The 17,487-nt window shown below is 57.7% G+C and overlaps 1 protein-coding gene across 1 annotated transcript; it reads left to right on the top strand.

The window, feature by feature from the left end:
- The first annotated feature begins 1,097 nt into the window (after nt 1-1,097).
- Nucleotides 1,098-14,476, top strand: TGM2 (transglutaminase 2). Its single transcript, XM_071446710.1, has 13 exons — nt 1,098-1,242; nt 3,617-3,796; nt 6,404-6,646; nt 7,709-7,827; nt 8,612-8,740; nt 9,190-9,370; nt 10,321-10,456; nt 10,572-10,675; nt 10,797-11,036; nt 11,184-11,456; nt 12,892-13,052; nt 13,273-13,409; nt 13,699-14,476. The coding sequence occupies exons 1-13, from the start codon at nt 1,233-1,235 to the stop codon at nt 13,853-13,855; spliced, it is 2,070 nt and encodes a 689-aa protein (XP_071302811.1). The 5' UTR covers nt 1,098-1,232; the 3' UTR covers nt 13,856-14,476.
- Nucleotides 14,477-17,487: the final 3,011 nt, after the last annotated feature.

Here is a 17,487-nt window from a genome sequence, read left to right as displayed (position 1 = left end):
CCCACCTCCCTTAAAGAAGGTGATGGAGGATGGGGCTCCTCAGCCATGGCTGCATTGGGGACAGTGCTTCTGTAAAAGCAGCCATGTGCCCCAGAGCAGGACATACCAGCACACGGGGCTCCTCCTGGACTCTGCCCTTGCCCTGCTTGGACCTTACCAACTCTGTCAGTGCCAAAAATCCCTTGGTAGAGCTGGAGACCCTCCCAGTGCCATGTCCTGAGGTGCCTGAGCAGAGCACTGCCCACAGCTGGGGCCCCCTGACCAGGACCACCCCAAGTGCGGGGGGGGGGGGCAGAGCTCCCAAACCCCAAGAGCCCATGGAGGTGTGGAGTCTCAGCCCCCTGTCCCTGATGGGTGGTCTCTGGTGTGTTGGGTGACCCTTAGGACACACGGGGAGGGCTGGGACATGCCCAGGTGGCACCACTGGCAAGACCCTGAGGCAGGGACCCCCAGGCAGGAGAGGGATGGCCAGTGCATGGGGCAAGGGACTTCCAGGGAATGTGGTGGTCATTGCTGTGTGCACTTTTCCACGTCTCAGAGCCACCAGGGCGATTTCAACACATCTGCTGTGCAGCAGCAAAGTTTTCAGCACATTTTCCCTTCAGACCCCATCTGTCAGGGATGCAGCTTCGGGAAGGGGATGCAATTCCCGGCAAACGCATCCCACCAGGACTGGCCAGGATGGGGACGCTGCCAGAGGAGGGAAAGAACTTTATAAGGAGAAAACGGTCCCGAGTCCTGGCGCTTCGCTGAAAGCCGCGCAGCCCCTCTCCGCCCCCTTGTTCTCCCTCCTCCCGATCGGCAGCGGGGCCATTTCCAACCCGAGGGCTGTGGGGTCCCGGGAGACTCCGCTGCTGCCAACCCGGGGGGCCCGGGACCTGCTGCTTTGCTTTTTTTTTTTTTTTTTTTTTTTTTTCTTTTGGGTGGGTGCTTTCAATAGGTGGGACCTAAAGCCGCCCGTTTCCTGGAAACTTTGTTTTTCCTTTCTTCCCTCCGGCGGCCCGGCCGCGGGGAGAGGCGGGGGGTGCGCGGGGGGCGGGCGGGATAAATGGGGCGGGCGGTGGGGCCGGACAGCGGCTGGTGAGGGGCAGCTCCCCCGGTACCCGGACCGCGGCCAGGACCGACACCGGCACCGACAGCGCTGCCCGCGGCACCGGGACAGGCACCGGGACAGGCACCGGGACAGGCACCAGGACAGGCACCGGCAGCGCCCACCCGCACCGCCCGGCACCATGGCCGAAGGTAGGAGCGCGAACCCCGCAGGTGCCGGGGCTCGGTCCCGTCCCGGGAAGTCCCGAGCGGCCGCATCCCCGCCCCAGCCCGCGCTCGGTGCCCCCGCAACGCTCCGAGCTCGCAGGGGCTGCAGCCGGTCCCTGACCAGCCAAGGCAAGGCGGTGGGGAGCGGACAGACTGCAGCGATCACAGCCCAGCAGGGTCCGCGCACTCTGTGCCCTTTCTCCTCCGGCCCGGGCGTCGTTGGGAGCCGTCGGATGAAGTTTGGTGCTATTTAAAGCTTTCCCGGTAGAGCAGGGGGGACAGCTGGGCAGGGAGCGTGTGCCTGACAAGCTGAGGGGATTTCAGGGGGCTCAGGCAGGAACAGAGCTTCTGGGCTTCGGGAATGCTGCACACTTGGCTCTTCAGGGCAGAGACACCCCCCAGCTCCCACACAGCTGCCCCCAAAGTCCCAGGAATGGGTCTGTGTGATTCCCGCGGGCACGCAGCCCTCTGGGTGAGACGGCATCACTCTGCTCTGCCACAGTGCCTCCGGCTGCCCTGGCTCCCAGCTCTGCTGTAGCAATACCAACGCAGGTCCCTCGGGTCGGACACTCACTCAGACACACAGCTGAGCAGCTACAGAATCACAGAATTAACTAGGTTGGAAAAGACCCTTAAGAGCCTCAAGTCCAGCCTATGACCTAACACCACCTTATCAACCAGACCCTGGCACTAAGTGCCACATCCAGTCTTTTTTTAAATACCTCCAGGGACAGAGGCTCCACCATGTCCCAGGGCAGCACATTCTAAAGCCCAATCACTCTGTGAAACATTTTTTCCTAATGTCCAGCCTAAATTTCCCTTGGCACAGCTTAGCACTGTGTCCTCTTGTCCTGAACACACTGGGCAGCTCCTGCTCCTGAGTGCCCAGGGTGCTGCTACCACTTGCAGCACCACAGCCGCCTTCCCACCCATCTCTTGGCACCCATTGGTTTGATTGGAAGCACCTGTGCTTTGAGAAATCTACTTCTTTTGCTAAATCTGGTGAGGATGAAAACCCCAGGATGACTGGGACAAGGAGGAGCCCTGATCCTGTTCTCTGAATACACTTATTGTTTATTTTATTGTCAGCAAGCTTAACCATGTCAACCAAGCTCCATGTGAGATTCCACTTGCACAGCCCATGTTCCATAGCTCAGGGCTGTGCTGCTCACAGAGGGGGAGGCAGGGAGGGAAGGGGCTTGTGTGGGCTCTGTCCCCACTTCACAGTTCCCATGGCCTGGCTGTGGGGACCTTGCCCTTAGTTAGGGACCCTTCAAGCAGCTCCCACATTGTGCTGGGGACAGTGACAAGCCCACTGCCCTCCCCTGGGCCCATACTGCAGAGTCCCCTTGCCCAGAGAGCCAGGAGCAGTGTTTTAGCTCTGGGGATAGTGAGCTCAGGGGCTGCTGTTTCCATTTGGCACTGTCCAGGGAGGGCTGGGTGACTTCCAGAGCTGGTACTGGGATGGGCATGGCCAAGGGGAGCCATGGCATGGGGCACTGAGCCTCAGCTTGCCCACTGATCTGCCCAGCCCCTCACTTGCTCTGTGCTCTCTGCACAGAGTGCTTTTGCTTATTCTGGTGATGAATACATCACTGCAGAGCAGTCAGGGGTCAGTGGCCTCAGGGGATGATGGATATCTCATCGCTCCAGCACAGTGCCCAGGGTGGCAGGGACGTGGCTGCTGGTGGCTGGCACACAGCCCTGCCTGGGCTGCCAGCAGAGCAGAGCAGCCTGAATATGGCTGGGGCATCAGACACCGTCTGTCACCATATCTACACTTGCTTTCACCGATTTGTCAGCACAGTAAAGCTGCTGGAGGCCTGGCTGAGGCACAGGAACATCCTGGGCATTCCTGGGCTCACTCAGCAGCACATGCTTGGGCTGGGGGCACACAGACAGCAGCCCCAGTGAAGGCCCCCTGAGAGCAGAGCTGAGTGCTGGGCTTTGCCTGGTGCTGGGTGCTGTGAGACACAGGCCAGGCACAGCTCTGGCAGCACAGTGATACCACAGAGGCAGCTCCACAGCACAACACAGCATAGAGCTGGATCAGGAGGGCAAAAACTCGCTGTGAGCTTGGCTGCCAAAGCTGTGCCCCTGTCACAGCACACAAGGGGAACCCAGCCCTCAGAGCACCGCTGGAAGGATGCTCAGAGTCTGGCACGGCCACAGCGCCCTCCCGGAGAGATGCTGTGCCCGGCACACCTGGGAGCACAGGGCACTGCGGCTGGGCGAGGCTCTGACCCCTCTCCAAGGTCCCAACGCGGGGCTCGGGATGGGCGCAGCCACCCTCCTTGCCAAGCCTCGGTGCTGTGAGACGTGTCCCAGCTCAGAGCTGCACCTGCCCCTGCCTTCGCAGACCTGGTGCTGGAGACGTGGGACCTGCACTGCGACCGCAACGGGCGGGAGCACCGCACGGCGGACATGGGCTGCAAGCAGCTGGTGCTGCGGCGGGGACAGCCCTTCAGCATCACCCTGCGCTTCTCGGGCCGCGCCTACGACGAGAGCGTGGACAAACTCTCCTTCAACGTCGAGACCGGTGAGTGCCGCCACGTCTGTGTCGCCAGGGAGGGCTGGGTGGGTGTCACCACCTCTGCCCCTGCCCCCAAAGCTCAGCTGTGCTCCCACGGGGGCCGTGCCACGGCACCTGCCCCATGTCACACAGTCCCTGCTCCTCACCTGGTGCTGTGCACAGCTTTTATATCATAACAAGAAAAAAAGGTAGAAATTCATCTCCTTAGTGAGAGAGGAAGTGATAAATAAAGCAAAAAAAACCACCAGCATCATCACCTCCTCCCCGTCCTCCTCCTCCCAGGGCTGAGCCAGACTAAGAGCATGACAGGGCTGCCAGCTCACCAGCAAGTACCTTGGCTGAGGCCAGGATCCTGCCCAACCCTCCTGCTCCTGTCAGAAACATCAGCACAGTGAATCTTTTCAGCCAGAGGTACCACAGCATTTCTGCTGATGGGATTTACACCCAGCCCTGCTGTCCTCTCAGACATCCCAGAGCGGGGTTTGCTCAGGAAACACAAACACTGGAGAAAGGAAATGTTCCCACGGAGCCCCCCCAGGGCAGCCCCCCAGGCCGGGGCTGGGCTGGGCTGGGCTCTCACAGCCAGGGCTGGGTGCAGCCACCGGGCAGGGGCTCAGCCCCGCCAGCTCAGAGCAAAGGGAGAGGAAACTATTCCTCAGGCAGGAGCTATTTTGGGGCTGAAGCTCCATGCTGAGTCAACCCGGCCAGAATTCAAAGTAAAACTGCACCCAAGTTTCCTCGCAGAGTAAAACTCTCCTATTTCCATCCCAAAAGCTCTGGTGACAAAACAAAACCCAGCACGTCCCAGCTTCACCCTACACCTCGGTGCCCCAGCAGCCCCATGGCCATGCTACAGCCGGGCAGACCCGGGCTGGTTTTGCAGGGGGAGAAGCCACAGGCACAGCCCAGAGGAGCCTCCCAGGCCAGGCACAGGCTGGCAGAGGCTCCTCTGGGCTGGATCCCAGCCCCTGAGCTGCAGAAAGAGGGCAAAGGTGCTGTGGTGCTCACAGAGGCACGTAGCAGTGCCACCCCAGCAGCCCCAGCACATTACAAACTGGGGCCGGACCTGTCAAGGCAAGGACTGCCAGAGCTGTCCCTGCATTTGGGACAGCAAAGCCACCGAGGTCACGTCCTGCCTCTCACAAGAAAGAGGGAAGGAAGAGTCAAGTGAAAACAGAGCTGTATTTTTGCAGTAGCCGTGCTGGCAGAGCCCCGTTGGGGTGCTGGAGTCCAGGGGGATGTTGTGGGCTGTGGAGGCAGCAGCAGGAGGAGGAGGAGGAGGAGGAGGAGGAGGCAGGCTCCTGTGTCTGCCCAGCTCGCGGCAGCGCTGGCTCTTGCCCAAAGGACGCCGTGAACTCAGCCCAGCCTCCCCGAGAGGAGAAACTGTGTCACTAGCATGAGTTCACGAGTATTTTTGGTGACCGGCCTGTGGGCGAGGGCTGGCAGGGGCCCAGCCGGGGCTGTGCTCCGGCGGGGAGGGGGGACAGCAGTGGCACCGCTGCCTCGGCTGCCGGCCAGGCTGCGCAGGGCCGGGCTGGGCGGCACCGCTCGGAGCGCGGCTCTGGAGCCGGCTCGGTGCAGGTGGCTTGGCCGTGGCTGCAGCTCGGAGGGGCCGGCAGGGATCACCCTGTCCCAGGCTCGGCGCTTTGGCCACTGAGGTCATCCCTAAGGCCGGGATGTTTGCAGCAACGCCTGAGGCTGCACACACCGACCGGGGCAGCCGGGGACGGGGGCCGGGGCTCATGGCCGGGCTCTGCCAGCCCCCGTGCGTGGCTGCAGGGACTCAGCAGCGCTGCTGGGAGGGGACAGGAGCGGGGGCGTCTGAGAACAGAGACCTGGCACCCCTGTGCTCTGCCGGCCCCCCCAGGGCGAGTCTGTCCCTTCCCAAACAGTGAGAGACACGCCCGAGCTCCCCGCAGCTGGGATACCCTGTGCCCTCAGTAAATATGTATTATATTTTATATATATAATATATTTAATAATTTAATAATAATATATATAATAATAAATAAGCTACATGGGAATATTCCAAACTGGGACAGCCAAGATCCAGGCAGCTGCCACAGGGCAGGGGGCTTGGAGCAGGTGCCCTTGGTGCAGCCTCCATGGCACGGGGATGTTGTGTTGTGAGGTCTCCAGGATGAAGTGAGAGGTGAGAATCTGACTTTAGGCTCTCAGAAGGCTGATATATTATATTATATTATATTATATTATATTATATTATATTATATTATATTATATTATATTATATCTCATATCATATCAAAAGAAATTATATACTAAAACTATACTAAAGAAAGAGAAAGGATATAGACAAAAGGCTGGAAAAAAATTAATAATAAAAACCCACGATTCACCAGAGTCCTGACACAGCTGGACTGGGATTGGTCATTAACTAAAAACAATTCACATGGAATCAATCAAAGATGCGCCTGTAGGAAAGCAACCTCCAAACTACATTCTAGGCAATCAGATAATTATTGCTTACATTTCTTTTCTGAGGGTTCTCAGGAGAAAATTCCTGGTGAAGGGATTTTTCAGAAAACATCACGGTGACACGGGGCTCCAGGGGCTCTGGAGCACTGGGAGAGCTGACCTACTCTTTCTCGACAGGGCCCTGCCCCAGTGAGACATCAGGAACCCAGTCCCACTTTGCCATGACTGACTGCCCCGAGGAGTCGTGCTGGAGTGCCGTGGTGCAGCAGCAGGACGGGGAGTCCCTGTCCGTGTCCCTCTGCTCCCCACCCGACGCCCGCATCGGCCGCTACAGCCTGACCCTGGAGACCTGCACCGACTACCAGGGCTCCAGCTACCAGATCGGGGACTTCATCCTGCTCTTCAACCCCTGGCACCCAGGTGAGGCTTTCACCTCTCTCAGCCCAGGGATTCCAAGGCTCAGGAAAGCACAAGATGCTCCCCAGGCACCCCTCACAGGTCTCATCCCAGCGCAGATCCCAGGTGTCCCAAGCCCTGGTCTGAAGGCAGGTTTAAGCAGAAAACCTCATTTTGCTTCTATCTCCACACAATCCCTGCAGTGGGTCAGGACCAGGAGCATCATCCCCACCCTGCAACACCCAGAGCCCCTTTGCCACCACCCCAAACACCCGATGGCCTGTCCAGGCTGCCCCCACCATGGTGGGAGCTCACCACTGTGCTGCTGGTGTGAAACCCTGGGCAGTCCCTGGCAGGGGACAAGGGAAAAGCCTCTAAATGTCCCTAATTGCCCCCAGTTGTCCCTAATTACCCCCACCAGGCCCATTCTCACCCATCCTCACCCAGGCACCCAGCTGTGGACTCAGTGACATGGATATCACTGTCCTGGTGAAATTTGGGCAGCCAGACCCAGAGGAGAGGTTCAAGTCAGTGCTGTAAGGTTCGACAGCCCTGGGATTTTCCCTCTCCATGTCCTTCCCCTGCCTCTGGACTGGCTGATTTCCTGGATCTGAAGTGTCCCACGCTGGATCTGCAGAGATAAGGGGCCATAGGAAGCTGTGCTCAGCACAGGGCTGTGCTGAACATGAAGGGTTTCCTTCTGCAAACATTTCCAGTAAATGTTGATTTCCACAGCAGTAGCTGCTGTGAGTGAAATGGCTTTGGCTGTGCTGAACCAGCACACCCACTCCCACTGCTCACTGCACCCCTAGGGAGGTCTCCCCTGTTGAGAAGAGATCCATCTCCATTAAATAAAAGGGAGGAAAGACAGGGACATGAGAAAGAATACAAAGCAAACCGCAAACCCACTGAAATTTTCCCATCACTTTAAATGAACCTGGGCTGAAATTCCCCAGCAGCTGTTTAAGGCATGAGCAGTTCCAGCCCCTGGTGCCTCATTTCCCACTGGATCCATCCACAGGGAGGGGGTCAGGCAGCTGGTTGTGCAGGGCAGAGCCCTGTCCCCATCTCTTGCTGTCCCCACAGAGGACACGGTTTTCATGCGCGACGAGAACGAGCGCCGTGAGTACGTCCTGTCCCAGGACGGGCTCATCTTCCAGGGCACCTCTGATTACATCTACTCCATCCCCTGGAACTTCGGCCAGGTGAGCAGGCAAGGCCCCCTGAGACCCTTGGGACCTCTGGCCATGCAGCTCTGGTGCTGCAGGACACAGGGACTGGTGCCACGTGTGCACCCTCACCAGCCTGCACCCCAAATGCTGTCAGCACCTCGGGGTCCAGCCACGGGTCAAAGAACCCAGAGTCTCATTTCCAAGAGGGAATGTGCTGACTTCAAAGCATGGCAAGGCAAGGGCAGTGTTTCCCCCTGGCTCCTGGGGGCCCCATGGCCATGTGTCCCTAATCTGTGTGGCCCTGCTGTGCTGGGAGCTGGTGCCTGATAATGAATTCCTGGGCACTGTGCCAGGGGTGTCGATAAGGCAGTGCTCACACCCTGAGCTGCACCCCCGGGGCACAGGGCTTGCTCAGCCACCCTCCCTGAGCAAAGGGCTAGGGGCCCACAGCAGTGGGGGTGCCCATGGCCTCCACAGGATCCACACCTCAATTCAAGGAAGGGCTGTGACTCAGCCCTGATGGGAAATAGATTTTCCAGGAGGTCAGGTCCCTGCCCTGACCCCTGTGCAGTCACAGGAAACCAGATCCAGCCCCAGGACGTAGGCAGGAGATCACCCACAGGCTTCACAGGCTGAGTGGGGACAGTGGGGACATCACTCAGGGGATGCTGGCCGGGGAGGGGACCCTGAGGAGGTGTGACCCCTGTACCCAGCAGCTCTGCTGGCAGGGGCATCACACTGAGCCAGAGAGGGAGGACAGAGGTGGCAGAGCCCCTGTGGGGACCTCGCACAACCTTTTCTCCCTGCTCCCCTCCAGTTTGAGGATGAAGTCTTGGCCATCTGCCTCAAGATGCTGGACATAAACCCCAAACACCTGAGGGACCAGAACCGGGACTGCTCCCGCCGCAATGACCCCGTGTACATTGGCAGGGTGGTGAGCGCCATGGTGAGTCTGGGGTGCACCCTGTCCCCAGCACCCCTCATTCCCTGGGCTGCAAACACCCCCCAGCTACAGCTGTGGCAGACAGCATTTGCCACCCCCCCACCCCGTTTCACACCGTTTTCCTTCTCTGGGGTGTTTCCTCTCTCTTTTACATCCTTTCCCTGTTACTGCTCCTATATGTGTAAGGGCTTTTTTAGAGGAAACAAAAAGCAGGGATGGCCACAGATCATTTCAGGGATAATCACTCCCAAATTCCCAGGCAGGAGGATGTGTTTCTAAAATTCATCCCTAATTAGCACCCTGTCCACCTGCATCCCAGTGAGCTCTTGCATGGATACAGGGTATTAATGTGGGTGCCAGTGCATGTGAATGGGGAAAAGGGTTTTTCCCTCCCTCCCCCCCTCCCCAGGCTGTTCCTGCCCTTCCATCCTCCCCCTTTTCTCCTGCCACAGGTGAACTGCAATGACGAGGACCGAGGGGTGCTCTTTGGGCGGTGGGACAACCGCTACGAGGATGGGATGAGCCCCATGGCCTGGATTGGGAGCGTGGACATCCTCAAGAGGTGGAAGAATTTTGGGTGCCAGCCAGTCAAGTATGGCCAGTGCTGGGTCTTTGCTGCTGTGGCTTGCACTGGTGAGAGCAGATTCCTCTGGTGTCTCCTTCTCCACAGGACAGGGTCACCCATCTCCCCCCATCTCCCACCCCTGCCACTGTCCCCCATCCACTCCTGGTGCTGCATCCTGAGGGAAGAGCTGCAATCAGCCTGCAATGATTCCTTTGCAATTAGCTCTCTATTACTCTAGTTTGTCAGGAAATAGAGGGAAAAAATTATACAAAAGGGCTCTGGTTTTTCAATCAGCACTGCCTCCCAGGCCAGGCAGCGAGGGAGGAACTAAGGCAGGCCAGGATGAGGGAAATGGCTTTAAGGCCAAGTTTGCAATAAAGTCACGAATCCACTAAGATCAAAATAATGTCATGGCCACCAGGGCAATCAGACTGGGGGAAAACAAGAGAAAAATTCCAAACTTGCTGCCGCTGGGAAACACTCACATATGCTCGTGCAACTTTGCCCCAAGAAAAACGCTGCCTGTGAGAGCACTGATGTGTCACAGACAGACAAGATCCTTTTTAGAGGAGAGAAATAGCAAAAAACTAAAGTGGATTTTCAGTGATTCGCAGAGGTTTATAGCCTTCCTTTGAAGCACTGTAACTGCCTCCCTGCTCCCTGGGGAGCTCCCTGTGCAGTGAAAGACAGCTGGGAGATGAAATCCGGGATTCAGCACGGCTGCCCACACTCTACCTCCAGAGCTCTCACAGACGCTTTTTGTGCCTTTTTTGCTGCAATGTCAAACCTGTCAGGCAGTCAGAGCAGGTGCCACCCAGCCAGCTTGCCTGTGCACTGTGGCTGTGGGAGCAGCTTCACCTGGGGATCAGTCCCCAGGCAGCCCTTTCGCAGGCAAAGGCAAGGGCAGGAGTTGTTCAAACCTGGGGCTCCACGGCACATGAGCTGTGCAAACCTGGGGCTCTGTGGGATGGGAGTGGAGCAAACCTGGCCCCGTCTCACCCTGCCCTGCTCCCCACAGTCATGAGGTGCCTGGGGATCCCCAGCCGAGTGGTGACCAACTTCAACTCAGCCCACGACACCAACGCCAACCTGACCATCGACCGCTACATCAACGAGCGGGGGGAGCAGGAGAGGCAATCCTGGGACAAGATCTGGTGAGCAGCACAGCAGGACCTCAGCCTGCCCACCCTGGGCTACTTCTGCCCCTTCCCCAGGGCCTGGCAGGTGCTGGGGGAGGCTGAGACTCCTACACACTGGTTTTCCTCGCAGGAACTTCCACTGCTGGGTGGAGTCGTGGATGACCCGTCCAGACCTGGGAGCTGGCTATGACGGGTGGCAGGTGCTGGATCCGACCCCTCAGGAGAAGAGTGAAGGTACAACGTGCTCCACACAGAAGCTCCATCCTCCTCACACCCTGGCACAGCTGGGTCACCCACCACAGCCACCCCTTGTGGCTGAGCCCTGGAGTGGTGACAGTGGCTCTGCTCCGTGCAGGAGTTTACTGCTGCGGGCCAGCCCCTGTCAAGGCCATCAAAGAGGGTGACATGCTGCTCAAGTACGACATCCCCTTCATCTTCGCCGAGGTGAACGCTGACGTGGTGTACTGGGTGGTGCAGGGTGATGGGATGCAGAAGCAGAGCATCCGCTCCTCAGACGTGGGGAAGTTCATCAGCACCAAGAGCATCGGCAGGGACAGCCGGGAGGACATCACCCACAACTACAAATACCCAGAGGGTATGGGGGATTTCAGGGGCAGACTCCAGGGAGGGATGTTGCTGCTGGGAATCAAAGGAGCAGGAGAGCTGCAGGGCTCAGGGCAGAGCAGCCCAGGCCAGGCCCTCCCCGTACTCCAGGGAATCACAGGGATTTTGTGCACTGCAGGGTCTGAGGAGGAGCGGGCAGTGTTTGAGAAGGCAGAGCATCAGAAGAAGTCCATCGGGGAGGAGGATGAGGGGCTGCACCTCAGGATCAAGGTGTCAGAGGGTGCAAACAAGGGCAGCGACTTCGATGTCTTTGCTGTGGTCAACAACAACACGGACGAGGAGCGTGTCTGCAGGGTGACACTGTGTGCCCGTGCCAGCAGCCACAACGGCACCCTGGGGCCCCAGTGCGGCCTCACCGACCCAGTGGAGATTGACATTGAGCCCAGGGCAGGTAAGGGACCCACTGATGGTGAAGGAGATGCTTCACCAGGGCTGGGGTCAGCTCAGCCTGTGTTCAGCTGCTCAGTAGGCAATGCCACTTTGGGGCATCCTCCTTAGCTAACTACCACTGTGGGTGTTTAATCTTTGTGAGAGGATTTTTAATCTCTGTGTGAGGAAATTGCTCAGGCAGAGGCTGGAAATGCACTTGGAGCTGGACAAGCCACTGCTGCTGTAGCTGTTATGCCAAGGGAGCAGGCTGGGCACACCCCGCTGCCATCCTTAGGCACTCTGTGGCACTTGTCTGCATCCCTCCTGCTTTCCCTCAGACTTTGGGCTAGGCTGGGCTCTCTGGTGGGATCTTCCCACACAAGTGAGAGAGGAACTCACCCAGCTCAGCCCTGAGTGCGTGGTCCCAGGCTGGAGGAAGTGAGCAGCACTGGGTTTCCTGGCCAGCAGCTGAAGCTCTCAGTGTCTCCATGGGTGGGCGTTGGGCTGCAGAGCTGTCCTGGCACGGCCCCCGACCCTCCCTCGCCCTCGTCACACACGTGAACATCACCATCTGGTCCTTAAACACGAGTTGGGGCTTACGTGAGCTTGCAGAGACCCTTCAGGGCTTGGAAAGGCCACACATCTGCTGTCCTGGAACAGGCAAATGTTTACCCTGCGCCGAGCCCTGCTCCTCACCAGCCCTCTTGCAATCGCAGCGCTCGGCACTCTGCCAGGTGTTGAGCTGCTTTACAGGAATGAGGAATGTGCTGGCCCTTGCCACCATGGAGGGGAGAGGGATGTGCCTCTGCTCATGCTGGCAGAAGCACCAGCTGGTACTGGAGCCTTTTGCAGGGCTGGATGGGGGAGTGGGGAGATGTGCTGTGGCCTTTGGGGCATTTAACATTCCTGTGAAAAAGTTAACCCAACGCCATTTCTTCTGAAACATTAATTACGAGCTCCTAAAACTTCTACCCTCAGCTCCTGCTTCAGAATACAGACTCTAAGACTTCCCAGGCTGCATTCTTTAGGGCACCCCAGCACTTTGTGCAGTATAGAAGCCAGGCTTGTTCCCTTCCCCACAGTCTCAGCTGATGCTATGGCACTTCAAATCTTGCCTCATGAATGTCAGGCTCCATTTCTCATGGTCATAGCCACTCTGGGCTCCTTGTTCCAGGCAGTTCTGCAGCTGGTTGCTTTCAGCCTGCTTCCCTGTCCTTCCCCTGGACAGCCCGATCCCTGAAGGACTTTCAGATGAACAAGGCTGAGGGCTGAGTGAGGGCAGCTGCCCGGGACCAGGCTGCCTCCCGGTGCCCCATTGGCTGCCAAGGGCTGGCACTCTGGACCCCTGGTGCAGGCATCGCCCAAACCGTGCCAGCAGCAGCTGGGTGCCAGCACAGGACTGTGGGTTCTGGGCTGGAAATGCCGTGGGTGCTGACCCCTGTCTGCTGCCCTTCCAGAGAAGAGGGTGCCCCTGCGCATCCTGTACGAAGAGTACAGGGACAAACTGACCCAGGACAACCTCATCAAGGTGGTGGCTCTCCTGAATGATCACCAGACTGGCGACATCCTCGTGGCTGTCAGGGACATTTATGTTGAGAATCCACCAATCAAGATCAGGGTAAGGTTCCAATGTCCCATCCCAGGCGGGTTTGAGGGGAATGAGTTGCTGTGATCTCTGGGGGCTACCCCAGCGCTTGGGCAGCAGGTCCTGCTTCACTGAGCAGGGCTGCATCCCCTGGGACCTGCTTCCCTAAGGTCCTGCCTCAGCCCTGGGGCAAGGGGAGCACCATGGCCCTCAGGATCGGTGGTGCTTGGGGTCCAACCTCTCCTACTTGCAGATTTTAGGAGAGCCGATGCAGAATCGGAAGCTGGTGGCCGAGATCAGCCTGGTGAACCCTCTCGCCGTGCCCCTGAACGGCTGCGTGTTCGTGGTGGAGGGCACCGGCCTCACCGAGGGGCAGCTGGTCAAGGAGCTGTAAGAGCTTTTCCCCCTTCACCTGGCTGGGATGTTGGGAGTGGTGTGGGGGTGGATTTCTGTGTGTGGAGCCCCCAGGGAGGGCAGCCATGGGGCGCAGCAGGAGCCAGGGCTCTGCTGGTCCCCACAGACTCAGAGTATCCCGACCCTACACCTCGCTGGGGAAGGGGTTCGGCCTCCCTAGAGAGGTCATTGCTTGCCAAAGTCCCAGCACTGTCCTGCGGGCCCTGGGAGGGTGACAAGGGGCTCTGAGGGTGACAGGCCACAGTAACTCCCTGCCCTCCCACAGTGAGGAGCCGGTGGAGCCGCAGGCAGAGGCCAAACTCCGAATGGATCTGATGCCGCGGCTGTCGGGGCTGCAGAAGCTGATGGTGGACTTTGAGAGCGACCAACTGACGGGGGTCAAGGGCTACCGCAACGTCATCATCGCCCCCCAGCCCCTGTGAGCTGCTGCCCTGGCCCCCAGCTGCAGGAACCCTGCCTCGCTGGCCCCCACCTGCTTCAGCCCAACATGTCCCAGGAGGGCGACTGCCAGAGCCCAGCCTGACCCCGACGCGTGGCACCGACGCCACTCACGCTCCTCCCCAGGAGCACAGGCAGGATAAAGGGCTGGGGAGGTCTGGGGGCTGCTGTGGCAGTCGCTCACTTCACTGCTGTTCTCTCAGCCTGTGGGGTGGGAACATCCCTGTGCTGTCTGTGCCCCAGCACTGGGCACACCCGGACCCCCTGTGCCAGCCCCTCCTCTGTGCAGTGCTGGCAGCCCCAGAGCCATTTCCATAGAGGCAGCAGCAGAACGACCCCTCCAGGCCCTGCCATCATCATCCTCTGACTGCAGCTCCATAGAGAGAGATTTTATACTGTGAGCACAAAGCTGTTTATGCACCATATACCTATAAAACAAATTTATAAATACTTACTGCAAAATAACCTGCTTGGGTACAGCCGGGCATTGGCTTTGATAACCATCCTGCCACTGCAGACACTGCAGGGAGGGATGGGACATTACCTTGATATAAATCAACTATGCAAACACTGAATAAAAACTTTATTTTTCACTTTCAAAGCCAGACCTGGCTCTTCTTGCCCTTCCTCTCCCCACAGCAGGACCCAGCAACTCCTTGCCCACCATCCATGTGGGTAGGGGGGTGAGTTCTCCCAGCCCAGCACTTGGGGTGGTGGGAGGGTCATTGCCATGGCTGGCACTGCAGCCACAATGGCCTCATATTGGCCACCCCCTCTGCCCCAAATCAGCCTGGTCTGGTGTTCTCAGGCTGCTCTACACAGCGCCCAAGACCCCTTCCCAGGTAATTTCCCCTCTCTCAGCAATGGTTCCATACTGTGCTCAGAGAACTGGAGAGAGAACTGGAGAGTGCAGGGCTCTGGGCAGGGCTGTCCACCCAGGCTGGGGCAGGTGAAGGGCAGCTGGATCCTGCACAGGGATTTGGGAGGAGAGTGGGGATTTGTCTCACACCTGGAACCGGGGTCAAGGCCCTGCTGAAGATAAACACTTTCCATGCCAGAATGGCCCACCCACGTACTCCCCACAAACAGGGTGGGAGCCTCCCTGCTCCTATAAACAAACGCCATGGAAACTATTAGAGAGCTGGTGGTGTCTGACTGAGGGTCCCACAGTCACCACAGCCCCAGCAGAGGGGAGGGACAGTGTGTGGGGCAGGAGACTGGTCCCAGTCACCCTGACATTGTGGGCTCTCCCATCCCAGCTGTGACTCAGGCTGGATGGACAGCTGGGAGTGTTTCCCATCAAGGATTGCCCATTCTCCAGCTTTCCTTTCTGTTTATCTTTAGGATGAGATAAAATCTCCATGTGCAGTGCTCCACACACAGCTGCTGCTTCCCCAAGCCAGGGGAAGTGGGGTTCATGGCCAGAACTCCCCAAACCCTGGCTCTGTTCCCCCATGGGAGGCCAAGGACCCATCTCAGCTCCAGCCCCTGCTCCCAGCACGGAACTTGAGTGGACACAGCAGAGCTCAGTCCCCAGTGCAGCAGCAGATTGTCAACAAAAAAGCCTTTCAAGAATGCCCCCCAGGAGAACCACACAACCCATCTCCCCTTACCCTGTGGAACTTTAACCACCACACCTCCCTGTCCTGCTTTGCTCCAACACAACCCAAAAAGGCAGCTGGAAGCTGGGACCCCCGTGGGGTAGAGGGGGGACAGAGGTGGGGCCTGGCACAGGGAGGGATAAGGATTTGCACAAGCAGCTTTCCCAAGGGACAGAGCGCCCACTCCGTGGCATTGGGGACAGCGCAAGAGCTCCAGGAGGGAGAGGGATGGGGGTTCTCACCCCCTGCATTCAAGGCAGGGGGCAGGGGCCATGCCAACCCCAGCTCTGCAGCACCAACCCCCCATACACCACGACTGCCAAGAGCATATGGAGCCCCAAAGAATCCTGAAGGAGTTAACACCAGTGCCAAGAGCACATGGAGCCCCAAAGAATCCTGAAGGAGTTAACACCAGTGCCAAGAGCACATGGAGCCCCAAAGAATCCTGAAGGAGTTAACAGCACGAACAAACGCTGCCTTCCCTGTCAGGAACATTCCTCAGCCCAGCAATGATGCACGGCCTCTCTTTAGAGCATTTGTTACTGGGCCCTGCTGAGCCAGGCCTCCAGCTGCTCAGAGCCTGGGTTAAAAATAACCAGCAGCTCTGCTGCTTCAGAGCTGGGTCCTGATAAAATAAACATTAGAACAGCTCTTGCTGAAGGTCACTCCCATCCATCTGAGCCCCGGCAGAGCAAGGCTGCTCCGAGAAGGGAAGGCTGTTCTGAGAAGGGAGCAGACTCCAAACGCTGCAGGTACGGTTTAGCGGCAGGGGGTGGCTCTCAGGCCTGGGTTTTCTTCCATCATCCACTGAGCTGAGGTTGACTTCCCTGCATCCAATACAGATCACCAACATGGTACCAACACTGCATCCATCTCCCTGTGCCCATCCTGCATCACCAGCACAGTTCTGGACTGCATCCATCAGACTCTTGGCACTCTGACCATGCAAGCAATAAATTCTAAATCAAATATTTCCAGTATCCATTGTGTGGGAGGGTTTGTAATTCAGTGCTAGTCCAACTGCTAAAGCCAGGCAGGAGCATTCTTGGAGAGGTTCTGGATGTATCTCGGCTCGCTGGAGATGCTGACTTGCCAAGAATTGATTGTAAACTCATTTTAGACTTGATGACCTTTAACTTACCTTCATTGATGGATCGAAACTAGAACAAACTCCCATAAATCAGAGCTTTCACAAGAACAAATCTGTGGGATTTCCAAATGGTACTGCCTCTCCAAAGGTGTCCCTCTTCCTCCACAAAGATTTTTACTCTCTTTGGTGCAACAAGATAACTGAGGCACCATCAAACAGCAAGAGAGACAAAAAAACCCCAATGCAGGAGGTCCCTCATGGGAAACCATCCCCTCTTCCACAGCCACAGAAGGTACAGGAGACACTATGGAGAGATGCCTCTTCCAGCATGGCCAGCTCCAACAGCCTCTCTGTGCCTGCCTGATCCCTGATGCAGCTTCCCCTGTCTATGCCCTGTGAAGCCCCTGTCCTGCTCCTCATGGTGGGCTGTGCTGGCACACAAACCACTAAGGACTGGTCAGCTGGGCACTGGAAGCAGAGGGATGTGCTGAGTGTCAGCCCCTTGTCCCTTCCCAGAACAAGATAAGCCTTGTCTTTTCCCAGAAACACAAAGCAAGACTTGTCTTTTCCCAGAAAGACGAAATGAGATTTGTCTTCCCAGAAAGAAGTGACAAGACCCTAAATCTGTGAATGATTTACTACTATCAGTTGTCACACAGATTTGCTCCGTCAGCAGCAGTGCAATTCTTGGCCACCATGCCCCAGCCAAGCTGCAAACCATCACATCCTTGTGCCAAGGGAAAACACTGGGACATGGATTTGCAACCCCTGTCCAGAATCCAACCTTGATGGGCTCCAGAACACTCGTCCCTCAGGCTGCTCTGCATCCAGGGGACATTTCTGTACTCAAAGTGTTCGTTTTCCTTAAACATCCTCTCCCACCCTGGTCCTGGGGTTTCCTGGGTTTTGCCTCAAAACCTGCACA

This window comes from Agelaius tricolor, unplaced genomic scaffold, assembly GCF_023055355.1.
Source record: "Agelaius tricolor isolate 1412-34295 unplaced genomic scaffold, bAgeTri1.0.p SCAF_23, whole genome shotgun sequence".
Classification (NCBI taxonomy): Eukaryota; Metazoa; Chordata; class Aves; order Passeriformes; family Icteridae; genus Agelaius; species Agelaius tricolor.
Note: the sequence above shows the minus strand (reverse complement) of the source record. Positions and strands in the feature narration are given on the sequence as shown.

Excerpts from the sequence above, each read along its gene's own strand:
- TGM2 (XM_071446710.1), top strand. Across the intron at positions 10,457-10,571 it reads CAATCCTGGGACAAGATCTG|GAACTTCCACTGCTGGGTGG; the intron begins GTGAGCAGCACA and ends TTTTCCTCGCAG. Across the intron at positions 13,053-13,272 it reads ATCCACCAATCAAGATCAGG|ATTTTAGGAGAGCCGATGCA; the intron begins GTAAGGTTCCAA and ends TCCTACTTGCAG.